The sequence below is a fragment of the Capra hircus genome, chromosome 7 (assembly GCF_001704415.2).
Source record: "Capra hircus breed San Clemente chromosome 7, ASM170441v1, whole genome shotgun sequence".
Lineage (NCBI taxonomy): Eukaryota > Metazoa > Chordata > Mammalia > Artiodactyla > Bovidae > Capra > Capra hircus.
Genome location: NC_030814.1, coordinates 93,611,997 through 93,625,107, shown reverse-complemented (window position 1 = coordinate 93,625,107; position 13,111 = coordinate 93,611,997). Strand labels below are relative to the sequence as shown.

The window sequence follows — 13,111 nt, the reverse complement described above, 5'->3', positions numbered from 1 at the left end:
GAAGGAAGCAGTCCTGTGTGTAGTAGCCTGGCTGGTTCTTCATGACTCTTTTCTGGGGGAAAAAAGCAAGTTTTTTTTTTTAATTATTGTCCTACAGACAATACATGAGAAAGCACAGGATTTATGTCCAACTCCCAGAAAACAATGCCATACATTTTCAATGGGGGGAACCTCAATATGTGTTTAAATGCATGAAGAAGGCACTAGAAAGAAGTACTCCAGGCATAAAGCATGAGTTATATCTCAATAAAGCTGTTTATAAAGAAGAACCTGGAATCAGCCTAAGTGTCCACCCATGGGGGACTGATTTACGACCTTGGACCCTTGGGAGAGGGGGAAAAAGACTGAGATTTGAAGGGGTGGCTGGAAGAGAATCAGATCTCATCTGCTCTGTTCCAGTTGTTGAAAGTAAGGAGAGGGACTTCACTGGTGGTCCAGGGGCTAAGACTCCAAGCTCCCAGTGCAGGGGCCAGGGTTCCATCCCTGGTCAGGGAATGATCTTGCACTCTGAAACAAAGATCAAAGATCCTGCGTGCCACAACTAAGACCCAGTGCAGCCAAATTAATTACTTAATTTTTTAAAAAAAGAAATAAGGAGAATACATCCATGGGATGAAGACAACTGAAAATAGGCTCATCAATTAAATACCGCACAGCTGAAATTTGGCATTCAGGTACAAGATCTCATTTAACTTTCATTGTACAAGACCTCATTTAACTTTGATCCATGCTGCAACATGGGTAAATCTTGGGAATATTATGCTGAGTGAAATAAGCCAGACAGATAATAAAAGGACTCTTGAGAGTCCTGTGGATTGCAAGGAGATCAAACCAGCCAATCTTGAAGGAAGTTCAGTTCAGTTCAGTCGCTGAGTCGTGTCCGACTGTTTGCGACCCCATGGACTGCAGCACGCCAGGCTTCCCTGTCCATCATCAACTCCCAGAGCCAACTCAAACTCATGTCCATCGAGTCAGTAATGCCATCCAACCATCTCATCCTCTGTCGTCCCCTTCTCCTCCCGCCTTCAATCTTTCCCAGCATCAGGGTCTTTTCCAACGACTCAGTTCTTCTTATCAGGTGGCCAAAGTATTGGAGTTTCAGCTTCAGCATCAGTCCTTCCAGTGAATATTCAGGACTGATTTTCATGGCAAATAGAGGGGGAAACAATGGAAACAGTGACAGACTTTATTTTCTTGGGCTCCAGAATCACTGCAGATGGTGACTGCAGCCATGAAATTAAGACGCTTCCTCCTTGGAAGATAAGCTATGAGACAGTACATTAAAAAGCAAGACATTACTTTGCCAACAAAGGTCCATCTAGTCAAAGCTATGGTTTTTCCAGTAGTCATGTACGGATGTGAGAGTTGGACTATAAAGAAAACTGAGCACCAAAGAATTGATGCTTTCAAACTGTGGTGTTGGAGAAGACTCTTGAGAGTCTCTTGAACTGCAAGGAGATCCAACCAGTCAATCCTAAAGGAAATCCTGAAGGAAATCAACCCTGAAGATTCAATGGAAGGACTGATGCTGAAGCTGAAGCTGCAATACTTTGGCCACCTGATGTAAAGAGCCGACTCATTGGAAAATACTCTGAGGCTGGGAAAAATTGAAGGCAGGAGGAGATGGGGCAACAGAGTATGAGGTGGTTGGATAGTATCACCAACTCAATGGACATGAGTTTGAGCAAACTCTAGGAGATAGCGGAGGACAGGGAAGCCTGGTGTGCTGCAGTCCTTGGGGTAGCAAAGAATTGGACCCAACTTAGTGACTGAACAACAACAGTAAACAAAAAGGACAAATACTGTATGATTCTGTTTCTGTGAGGGAAAACTGATGGAGACCACAGTTCTCCATAAATTGTGGACCTCTACCACAGTTTGAAGGTAGAATGGGGGTTCCCAGGAGCTGGGGGAAGGGCTGGGGAGTCAGTGTTTCATGGGAACAGAGTTTCAGTAGGGGAAGATGACAAAGTTCTGGAGATGAATGGTGGGGATGGTTGCACGATGGTGTGAATCTATTTAATGTTACGAATTGGACACTTAAAAATGGTTAAAATGGCTAATTTTCTGTTATGGGTATTTTAACATAATTTTTAAAAATGAAGAACAATTTACTAAAAATATTCTCTGCCTTAAAAAAAAAAAAGAAAAAAGGAGCAGGATTGAGGGGCCCAGGGAAACAGAAGAGTGAGGGTGTGGGGTAGAGGAGAATGGAAGGGAAAGTGTTGTGGGGGAGGGGAAGAGAGAGGGCAGGGCTCGGGGCACAGAGTGACCGGGGGCTCCAGGCGGTGGCAGCGGGGAGAAGGGGGCATGGAGGTCACTCACCAAGGGGCTTCCCTGTGTGGATGTCGATGACGAACCCGGGAACCTGGTTTCCACACAGAATCTGGTAATCCACTGTGCAAAGGAAAACAGGGGAGTGGGGGCTGGGGCTGCAGCCCTGCTAGGAGGACCCCTCCTCTTGTCTCTGATCACCTGGTCCATCCCTGTAGCCTGGTGCTCACCTGGCCTCTGATAACTCCCTCCACCCTGACCAGCACTGGGAGGGTTACAGGCCCCTGTGTCGTGTGATCTTCCAACATATAGGTTCATCTCTTCTCTCTGTGAGTGCCACCAGCCACGCCCTACCATCCTCACCATAAAATGCAGACTCTACAGTCCAGACCTCCAGACCTTCCTCTTTCCCCAAGTCCCACCTTCCTGCTAACAGGAACTCCTGCCCTCCTGTTACCCTGATTTCATTACACATCTGGATATTCCTGCTCTGTTACGCACAACTTTGCACATACTGTTTCCTTTGCTGTTCCCTAGCACAGTCTGCTTCAGCCTTGAGGACTCAGGGCAGCTCCTCACTCTATGGTCAGAGGATGATACTATCCTTTGGCTCCCCTGGCCAAATCGTTGTTGCTATTGTTGTTCAGTTGCTAAGTCACGTCCAACTCTTTGCAGCCCCCTGAACTGCAGCCCACCAGGCTCCTCTGTCCATAGGGTTTCCCAGGCGAGAATACTGGAGTAGGTTGCCATTTCCTCCTTCATGGGATCTTCCCAACCCAGGGATTGAACCCATGTCTCCTGCATTGGCAGGTGGATTCTTTACCACTGAGTCAGCTAGGAAGTCCCCTGGGCAATTCACACTCTAATTATATCCCACTGCGGACACCAAGATTTTGCTTACCTGACCTCAGTCCCCAGGTGGGTGGGTGTCCCTGGACCCACCTGACAGACATGATCAGGCATTAGGTTGGTGCCCCCTGTCCCCAGGTCCCTGCCCTGCCCCTCACTCACTCTTCTGCCTGCATCATGATGAGAACATAATGGCCACTGAGGCTAGTATGGACTTCTGCCTCATCGATATTCGACCTGCAGCTCCGATTCAGGTGCACACAATTCAGGCAGGTACCCGAGTCCCACCACATAATCTACGAGTGAGGTTTGATCTCTCTTGACGATCTCATGACCAGACTTGGCTGTCTGCAGTTTCCTCCCAGACTGCCCAGCTTGGGTCTACCATATTTTTATTTTCTAGAACTCAGAACAGGGTCTGGCGCCCAGAGATACCCAATAATGATCCCCCCCGACTCCATTGTGCTGGGTTGAACAATGACCCTCCCACCCCCAAAGTTCCTGTCCACCCAGTCTTTCTGGGACTCTCTTTGGAAATAGGATCTTTGCAGATTTAATCAAGTTGAGGTGATCCTAGATCAGGGTAGCTCTAATGCAATGACGGGGCTTCCCTGGTAGCTCAGATGGTGAAGAATCTGCCTGCAATGCAGGAGATGTGGGTTCAGTCCCTGGGTCAAGAAGACCCCCTAGAGAAGGGAGTGGCTACCCATTCCAGTATTCTTGACTGGAGAATCCCATGGACAGAGGAGTCTGGCGGGCTACAGAGCAACTCTTGTGTCTCTTCTTATAAGGGCACTAATCCCATTTAGAGGGCTCCATCCACATGACCTAATTAACTCCCAAAGGCTCCATCTCCAAACACTATTATTACACTGGGAGTTAGGGTTTCAACATATGAAATCTGGGATGAAGGACACAAGCATTCATTCCATAGCATTAATACGCTTGTCAAACCAGTCAATCCTAAAGGAAATCAACCATGAATATTCATTGGAATGACTGATGCTGAAGCTCCAATACTTTGGCCACCTGATGCAAAGAGCCAACTCGCTGGAAAAGACCCTGATGCTGGGATAGATTGAGGGCAGGAGGAGAAGGGGGTGACAGAGGATGAGATGGTTGGATGGCATCACTGACTCAGTGGACAAGTTTGGGCAAACTCTGGGAGATAGTGGAGGACAGGGGAGGCTGGCGCCCTGCAGCTTATGGGGTTGCAGAGTCAGACATGATTGAGAGACTGAACAACAATACAGTTTAATCTTCAGCTGCTCTCTCTGGTGGGCACTCCATTCCTGCAGCTCTTTCTGATGCCCAGCTGGCTGATAGATTTTTTTAATAGAGCTCACCCCCACTGCTCAGTCCTTCTTTAAGGGTTTTTCTCCTGCTGTCCCCTGCCTGGAACACCCTTCTTCATCCCAATCGACATTTCTGTAATCCTTTCCAGAGCTTCTGTGAGCTCTCTACTTTCCCAGTTCATGGGGCCCTGGTGTCTCTGACCACTTCTGTTTTTTGCTCTTGGCCCCACGCACTCACTGACACCACCCTGCCCCACCCCCAGATAATCTGTGAGTCTTCAAGGTCCTTTAACCCAGATGAAAGCCTTGCTGATCCACCCTGAATTCCACAAGTCTGCAAAATCAGAATGTATTGATTTTCCCCATACACTGATCGGGATGGAATTTCAACTCTTTGGCTCTAATCAAAACAACAGACTCATCCAGGAGTCCTAAGTGCAGCAGGCTGCCTTAAACACTGCACTGAAAAGGGCCAGACTGGAAAGAAGGCAGGGGAGGGGCACTCACGACTGGCGGGGGTCGGGCAGGCCTCACAGGGTCTATTCCAGGCCTGGCCGATGTTGTAGGAACAGCAGCACATCTTGCGGGTCACGTTAAAGGCCAGCTCATTCTGACACGTGCTGTTGTAATGCCGGAAACAGACGCTCTTCCTCATGTCTGCAGTTGGGTTGGGGAGAAGGAGGTAGGTTAGAGACACCAGAGGAAGACAGCCAGAGAGGCATTTCATAAATCCATTTGAAAACTACTGGCTTGACTTCTCTGAGGCAATACACAGGAGAGTGCCATTCACATGTTGACCTTTCTTGGGCAGTGCACAACCTGGACAAACATTCATGGCAGCCCTGAGCCGTGCAGCCTTGTTCATTGCTGCATAGCAGCATTGCAAATACACTCACCCTTCATCTCTCTCCTAACAAACATGCCTCTCCACACTCTTCCAAGGGTTGGAGACTTCCAGAAGCCCCTCCCATAGGCTAGTGCTATTTTCACAACTACTGGTCTCTCTCATCATCACACTTCATACCCATGCAGTTATTGCCACCGTTGACTTGCAGGTATTCCATTGGGCAGACACAAGTGTAGTTCCCCAGAGTGTTGTAGCAGGTTCCAGGGCCACAGATGCCTGAGTGTGCAGAGCATTCGTCGATGTCTGCAAGGGAGGGAGGAATTGTCTGTATCCGGGAATCATCTGGATAACTCCCCACCACAAGTCTGCCAGAACAACTTTACTATGTGCTTGAGTCTAGTTTCAGGATTAGCTTCAAATGCACAGATACCTTAGTGTTGTGGAAAGACACAGCATGGTGTTAGGTGGGGAAAACAGTTTACTATGATCCCTGCTCTATTAAGAAAAAAGAAAAAAATATGACCTGAGCTTACAAATGAATGATATTATCACCAAGAGTGGGGCAATCCCGTGCTTCCCAGTGTGATGCAATAGGAAGCAAGAGTCCTTCGAATAAAATATTCTTGAAAGAAAAAAGTTGATTCTCAATCAGATCAACCCCCTAGTCCAGGAGGCAGCAAACTTTTTCTGCAAAGCTAGTTGCTGCTTAGTTGCTTAGTGGTGTCTGATCCTTTTGTGATCCCGTGGAATGTAGCCCACCAGGCTCCTTTGTCCATGGGATTCTCCAGGCAAGAATACTGGAGTGGGTTGCCTTTCCTTCTCCAGGGGATCTTCTCAACCCAGGGATCAAACCCATGTCTCTTCCGTCTCCTGAATTGCAGGCAGATTCTTTACCGCTAAGCCACGAGGGCTTTTTTTTGTATTGTCAGGCAACAATGGTCTCTGATGAGCTTTTCACACTGCCATCAGAGCATGTAGACAGCCACTGACAATGAGTAAACAAATTAGCATGCTATGCTCTAATAAAACTTGATTTATGGCCACTGAAATGTGAGTTTCATGTCATTTGCATGTGGCTCAAAATAGTCTTCTTCTTCTGAGTTTTTTCTAACAATTTTTTAAAATGTAAAAAGCATTCTTAATGGGCTACACAAAAACAAGTAGTAGTTTACTTCACTAGGAGTGACATTTCCAAAAATGGCAGTGTAGGGAATGTTGAAGCTCTATTCCTCCACAAAAAGCAACTACGGAGCTGGGCAAAAACTGACAAAATTAACTTTTGACGAACTCTGGGACCCAGTCAAAAACTTACAAAACCAGGGAACCTGACATATAGGATATACTAAAGAATCCACAGAATGAAAACCGTCATTCCACCTGCAAAAGAATGAAGTTGGATCCTACCTCACGCCATACACAAAAATTAACTCAAAATACACAGAAGACCTAAACAGGGGAGCTAACACATAAAACCCTTGAAAGAAAACACAGAGGTAAACCTTAAAGACCTTGTATTTAGCAACAGGCTCTTAGATATGACACCAAAAGCACAAACCCAAAAGCAAACAAAAAAACCCAGATGAGCTGGATTTCCTAAAAATTTAAACCTATTGTGCATCAATGACACTATCAAGAAAGTAAAACACAACCCACAGAATGGGAGACTCTCTGCAAATCACATAGGCGATGGGAGTCTTGTCCAGCATATATAAAGAACTCTTACAACTCAACAACAAAAAGACAAACAACCCAATTCTTAAATGGGCAAAAGACCTGAAAGGACATTTTTTCCAAAGAAGATATACAAACAGCCAATAAGCACACGAAAAGGTATTCAACTTCATTAGTCACTGCTGCTGCTGCTGCTGCTGCTAAGTCGCTTCAGTCTTGTCCGACCCTGTGCGACCCCATAGACGGCAGCCCACCAGGCTCCCCCGTCCCTGGGATTCTCCAGGCAAGAACACTGGAGTGGGTTGCCATTTCCTTCTCCAATGCATGAAAGTGAAAAGTGAAAGTGAAGTTGCTCAGTCGTGTCCAACTCTTAGCAACCACACGGACTGCAGCCCACCAGGCTCCTCTGTCCGTGGGATTTTCCAGGCAAGAGTACTGGAGTGGGGCGCCCTCGCCTTCTCCGAACACATATCCTACTTCTACCCATCTCCCTTATTTTCTACAGAACCGGTCTAATTGTAAAATAGTATTATACTTAAGAGACCCTCCAACCGGCCACCGTTCATTAGGGAAACACAAATCAAAACCATGAGATACCACTTCACACCCACTAGGATAATATTACTTTAAATGACGGAAAATAGCAAGTGTTGATAACAAATGTGGAGAAACTGGAACCCTCGTATGTTGCCGGTGAAAATGCAAAATGGTGCAGCTGCTGTGGAAAACAGTCTGGCAGTTCCTCAAAAGAGTCAAACACAGAATCACCGTGTGACTTAGTGATTCTAGGAGTTAGATAAAATTTTCAACAAGGACTGGTTATAGAATTTGCCCAGTGCAAATGAAAACCCTTGTTTAAAGTATATGAAGAATTTCAAGATGGCAACAGCAGAGCATTAAACTAAGTGGAGAGGGCTGGGGAGTGGGGGCTTCGGAGTAGAGGGCCCTTGAGCCTGAAAGCTGGAAAGTACTCCAACACTGCAGCCCTCAAGGGCACAAACTGACCCTGCAAGGCTCCATAGCCAAGGCCAACATTCAGGTTGAAATCTTCCTACCCTGTGATAGTCAAAAAATGCATCACACTGCCATATGTGATGACAGAAGTTTTCCCTTTTTCTTTTGATAGTCTATGGGGTAGGGGAAGCAGGGAGGGATAAAATATTTTTCAAGCATTTTGGGTTCTGATTCTGGTTTGCCAGCTCCCACCTACACATACAAAGGGGCTTTTGAGCTTAGATCTCTCCCAGCCTTCACCATTTCCTTGAGTCTCTAAAGCGTGAGAAAACTCTTAAGTGTCCCTTGGACAGCAAGGAGACCAAACCAGTCAATCCTAAAGGAAATCAACCCTGAATATTCATTGGAAGGACTGATGCTGAAGCTCCAATACTTTGGCCACATGATGCAAAGAGCTGACTCATTGGAAAAGACCCTAATGCTGGAAAAGACTGAGGGCAGGAGGACAACGGGGCAACAGAGGATGAGATGGTTGGATGGCATCACTGACTCAATAGTCATGAGTTTGAGCAAACTCTGGGAGATAGAGAAGGACAGGGGAAGCCTGGCGTGCTGCAGTCCGTGGGGTTGCAAAGAGTGGGACATGACTGAGTGACTGAACAGCAACTAAAGCGTGCTGCTCAGAGCAGACAGCCTGCTGCCCTAGTGTGCTGATGCTGGTGTCTGGTCGCATGCAGGTGCTCAGTTAATATTGCTGAAAAGAAAAAAAGGAATGGGTTGGTGGACAGATGGATGGATGAAGGAAGGAATTTGATACATTGTATCAAAATAGCTCAGGCTCAAGGATCACTTACTAGCTGGTTTTGTGGCTCAGACAGTAAAGAATCCACCTACAATGCAGGAGACTGGGTTTGATCCCTGGGTCAGGAAGATCCCCTGGAGAAGGGAATAGTAACTCATTCCAGTATTCTTGCCTGGAGAATCCCATGGACAGAGGAGACTGATGGGCTATAGTTGCTAAGTCGGACATGACTGAATGACTAACACTTTCACCACTCAAGTGACTTAATTAACTCCCTTAGTTTCTGCATCTGAAAAGTGGGGTCATAATAGGAACACCTCCCCCATGAGGCTGTTTCGGTAAATGAACGAACGGCAAACGCTCAGCTCCATGGTGACGCAGAATCACAGACACCAGTTACCTGTTGGTTGTCACGAAGATGCAGGAGAGGACCGTAACAGGCAAGCAAAGGGGATGCTTAAGGCAAAGATGTGACTGCTCTTTAGGGGTTTTTTCCTTCCTCTCTTAGCTCTGGGCCTAGGTCAGCTTTTGCCCTGAGGAAGGGCATGGCTGCTGCGATAAAGCCAGATATTTCTGAGTGGGAAGGAGGCTGGAGGTCAGGCAATGGGGAGATGGGGAAGAAGCAGTGGAGCAGAGGGTAGATTGGGGCATTCCAAGGAAGCCTTTGCAGCCCTTCCAGTGGGCCCTGGGCAGCAAGGCAAGTGAGCAGACTCTGGAGCGGGGCATGTGAGCCCCCAGGCCCTGAAGAAGAGGAGAGGCTGGGCAGAAATGCAGGCAGGGAGGAGAGGGCTCACGCTCACCCTCGCAGATGCGGGTATCCTCATTGAGGTGGTAGCCGGGTGGGCACTCGCACTGGAAGCTACCGAAGGTGTTGACACAGTTGCCCCCCTGGCACAGCCCTGGCAGCTCCTGGCATTCATCAATGTCTGTCAGGAAGTGAGGAAGCTGTGCTTGCAAGCTACACCCAAGCAGAGTACTTGGGGGACACCCACGCCTTCCCCTGGGACCTCCGGCTTCTTTAAGGACACCCGAGAGCTGTTGGATATTTAGAGGCTGTACCCAGACTCTCCCGGGTCAATGTCACCCTGAATTCATCCTCTTCCCCTTCATTGGATAGTCCATCCTCTCATCCATCCATCTATCCATCACAAAGCTCCCTCTTGATGGAATTGTCCAATCTCATTATCCACTTTGGATAGAAGAATAGATGGAGGGATGGGTGGGTAAGTAGGTGGATAGAGATGAAAAGTAGTGGATGAGCGAATAAACAACAATGCGAATGGACAAGAACATGAGTGTGAATGAATAGGTGGGTGAGTAGGTGGATAAATAAATGAAAGGAGGAATGCGTAGATGGATGGATGGATATGGGGGGACAGAAGTATAAATGGGTGGATAAGTGGATATGAAAAGCAGAGAATGGGTCAAATAAGCAAATGGGTAGACGGATGAAAAGGATGACTGGATGGATGGGCGGGTGGGTAGGTGAGTGGATCGATAAACGTACTTACATTTATGTATATATGGATGAATGGATGGAAGGAAGGAAAGAAGAAAGGGTGGATGGATGGATGAGGAATGGATATATGGATGGGTAAATGGGGGATGGATGGATGGATGGGTAGATGGGGATTGGATAGAAGGATGAATCAATAAACCAACAAGTGGAAGAGCTGAGAGGACCTGACCCCCACCCCCAAAGTTGCCCAACTCTGCTCCTTGGTGATGGGACGTGAGAGGAAGGTCAATCAGTGGGTACATGGATGGATAGTCTACCAGGAACTCACCTTCCAGGATGACAGTGATGGAATTAGGCCGGAAGCCCTCACCCCCTGGGCACAGGGTTCTGTACTCAGCTGCAAGGGAAAGAAGCTCTTGTGAGGGACTGTGGGGTGAGGCATTTGGGCAAGGCTCAGGGGAAGCACAGGAAGGGAGGGCCCCTAAAAAGGGCTCAAGAATGGGCCTGGCATCCTGTTACCATAGAAACTACATCCCTTTACTGCCTCACCCTCTGGGGCCTAGAAATATCGGTACAATTATGGAGGATCTGGTGTCTGTGTGTGTGTGTGTGTAAACACTTGTTCACATTCAACATGTGAGCAGATGGATTTTGTGGTGGTAGTTGGGGGTAGGGAGGAAGGATTCTTGTGAGCCAAAACCAGACTCTAATGTGACCACAAGTTTCCCCCATGAAAGGAAGATCTTGCATGTACATTACCCTCACACACATATGCCCTGGAATAGGTAGACACATGCCTCCCTGCTCCACACCTGAGGACTTTGCACAAGCTGTTCCCACTGCACCACACACCCTTCCCTCTACGCTGCCTGGAAAACTCCTACTCATTCTTCAAAACCTCATTCAAGTCCCTCTCCTGGGAAGCCTTCCCTTACCCTCTTCCTCTCCATGGCTTCCTCTTTGGCCATCACTATGTCTCAAACAGACTCAGAATAGTTCTACTCTCACGAGTCCAGGGACTGATGGCTTATGGGTGAGGGGCAGCGTGCAGTGGCTGTATTTCATCCTTCTCTAGGTTCCTATGCCCTAGGAATTCTCAGTGTTTGCTGACTGACTGAGCGGGCAAGGAAATGTAAACATACAAAGAATCTGCAGGAAGAGACGGCAGAGGAGACTCTGGGGAGAGGTCGAGATGACGAACTGCGGAGAATACGCTGTGACCCAGGCTGAGTCCTTCTCCCTTTCTGGTTCCCAGGGTCCCTCCCTGAGCAGGGATGACCCCCCCAAGCCCTCAGGGAGCCTGGACCAGGGCCAGGTCTCCGTCTTCTCCTGCTCCCACTCCACTCAGGGACTCACTGGTGTTGGCCAGCGGGCACAGCTCACAAGGGTTGCCCCAAGCCCGACCCAGGGAGCAACAGCAGGAGGCCCGGGTGACGCCAACCCCGATCTCCACACTGCAGGAAATGCCACCGTCCCCTCGATCCTGTATGTCCAGGAAACAGTTCCCGACCCGGGTATCTAAACAGGCAGAAAGGGGCGGTTAGCAAGTGGTGGGGGAGAAATAGGGTGGGTGTGTCTCTGTGTGTGTTTGCACCTCTTTGTATGTGTAACTGTGTATTACTCTATGTATGTCCGTGTGTGCACATGTCTGTGTGCACGTGGGACTCTGTGCGTCTGTCAGCCTAGAGCCCAAAGGCTGCACTTCAAAAGACAGGGACGACTGCTCTGGCCAAGGGCCTGTCTATCAGGAGCAGGCGGCCCCATCCAGCACGTGGACCCCAGAACCCCACCTGCAGCAGAGTGCGTACTTACCCACGCAGCCCACACCGCTGGGATTCAGCTCAAAATCCTGGGGGCAGTTGCAGAGGTAGCTGCCGGGGGTGTTGACACACAGGCCGTTGATGCAGTTCACAGGATCTGCACACTCATTCACATCTGTGGGGTGGGGGCACCATCAGCAGAGATCCTCCCCTCTCAACTCACTTCCCTCCTGCCTTTTTCCTGGGGAGTCGAATACCTGGCTGCTGGGGGCTGGTGCTAGGGACAAGGCCCCTAGGAAGAAAGCCTGATGGGACAGTAGCCTGTCCCAGGCAACCCCCTGCCTTCCTCTGCTCTTTTCTACTTGGCCTGGAGGTTTGCCTTTGCCAGCAGAGTCCACAAGCTATCATACAAAAACCAATATTGAGAACATGTTTCAAGCTAGGCTGGCAGACTACAACTTGTGGGTCAAATCCGGCCCCCTATCTGTCTGTGTAAATAAAATTTTACTGGTACACAAGCACAGCCATTCATTCACTTATCACCTATGTCTGTTTCTAAGCTACAGGGCCGAGACTGTATGGCCAAAAATGGAAAATATTTACTGGCTGGCCCTTCACTGAAAAAGTCTGCTGACCCCCATTTGGGATAGACAGGTGGGAGACCATTCTGATGGTTGGAGTGGAGGGAGCTCGACTTCATTGATTTACAGCGTCCTTTTTTTTCTTTTGGCTGCTTGGCATGCAGGAAGCGAGATCTTAGTTCCCCAACCAGGGATCGAACTTGTGCCCCCTGCAGTGGAAACACAGAATCTTAACCGCTGGACTGCCGGGGACGTCTCCCTGATTCACTGCATTTACTTGGGGGATGATAAATGATGATGATGATGAAGGCTAATGGGGAGGGACACTACTGGAGGTGAGGTCAGACAAAGACTCCCTCCACTCTGTAGAGAACATGTGAGAAGAGATCTGTGGGAATCAATGGAACAAGCCTGCCACCCCGAGCCCCGCGGACCCCACACCTGTGCAGTTGCCACCACCACGGTCCAGCTCATAGCCCTCATCGCAGATACAGCGGAACATCCCCGGCAGGTTCTCACAGCTCCCGAACACACAGACGTTCCCGAGCACACACTCATCCACGTCTGAGGAGGAGCAGAGCCCAGGTGAGCACAGCCCGGCCAGCATCCCGCTTCTGCT

At 48.6% G+C, this 13,111-nt stretch overlaps 1 protein-coding gene across 1 annotated transcript in view; it reads right to left on the bottom strand.

Moving 5' to 3' along the window:
* Nucleotides 1-13,111, bottom strand: part of FBN3 (fibrillin 3) — a 68,390-nt gene that overhangs the window by 24,980 nt on the left and 30,299 nt on the right. The window contains exons 34-41 of the mRNA XM_018051001.1: nucleotides 12,934-13,056; nucleotides 11,964-12,086; nucleotides 11,508-11,669; nucleotides 10,480-10,548; nucleotides 9,493-9,618; nucleotides 5,443-5,568; nucleotides 4,926-5,075; nucleotides 2,326-2,397 (exon numbers count right to left, since the gene is read on the bottom strand). Of these exons, the coding sequence (XP_017906490.1) occupies nucleotides 2,326-2,397; nucleotides 4,926-5,075; nucleotides 5,443-5,568; nucleotides 9,493-9,618; nucleotides 10,480-10,548; nucleotides 11,508-11,669; nucleotides 11,964-12,086; nucleotides 12,934-13,056 (951 nt within the window). The remainder of the gene's footprint in view (nucleotides 1-2,325; nucleotides 2,398-4,925; nucleotides 5,076-5,442; nucleotides 5,569-9,492; nucleotides 9,619-10,479; nucleotides 10,549-11,507; nucleotides 11,670-11,963; nucleotides 12,087-12,933; nucleotides 13,057-13,111) is intronic.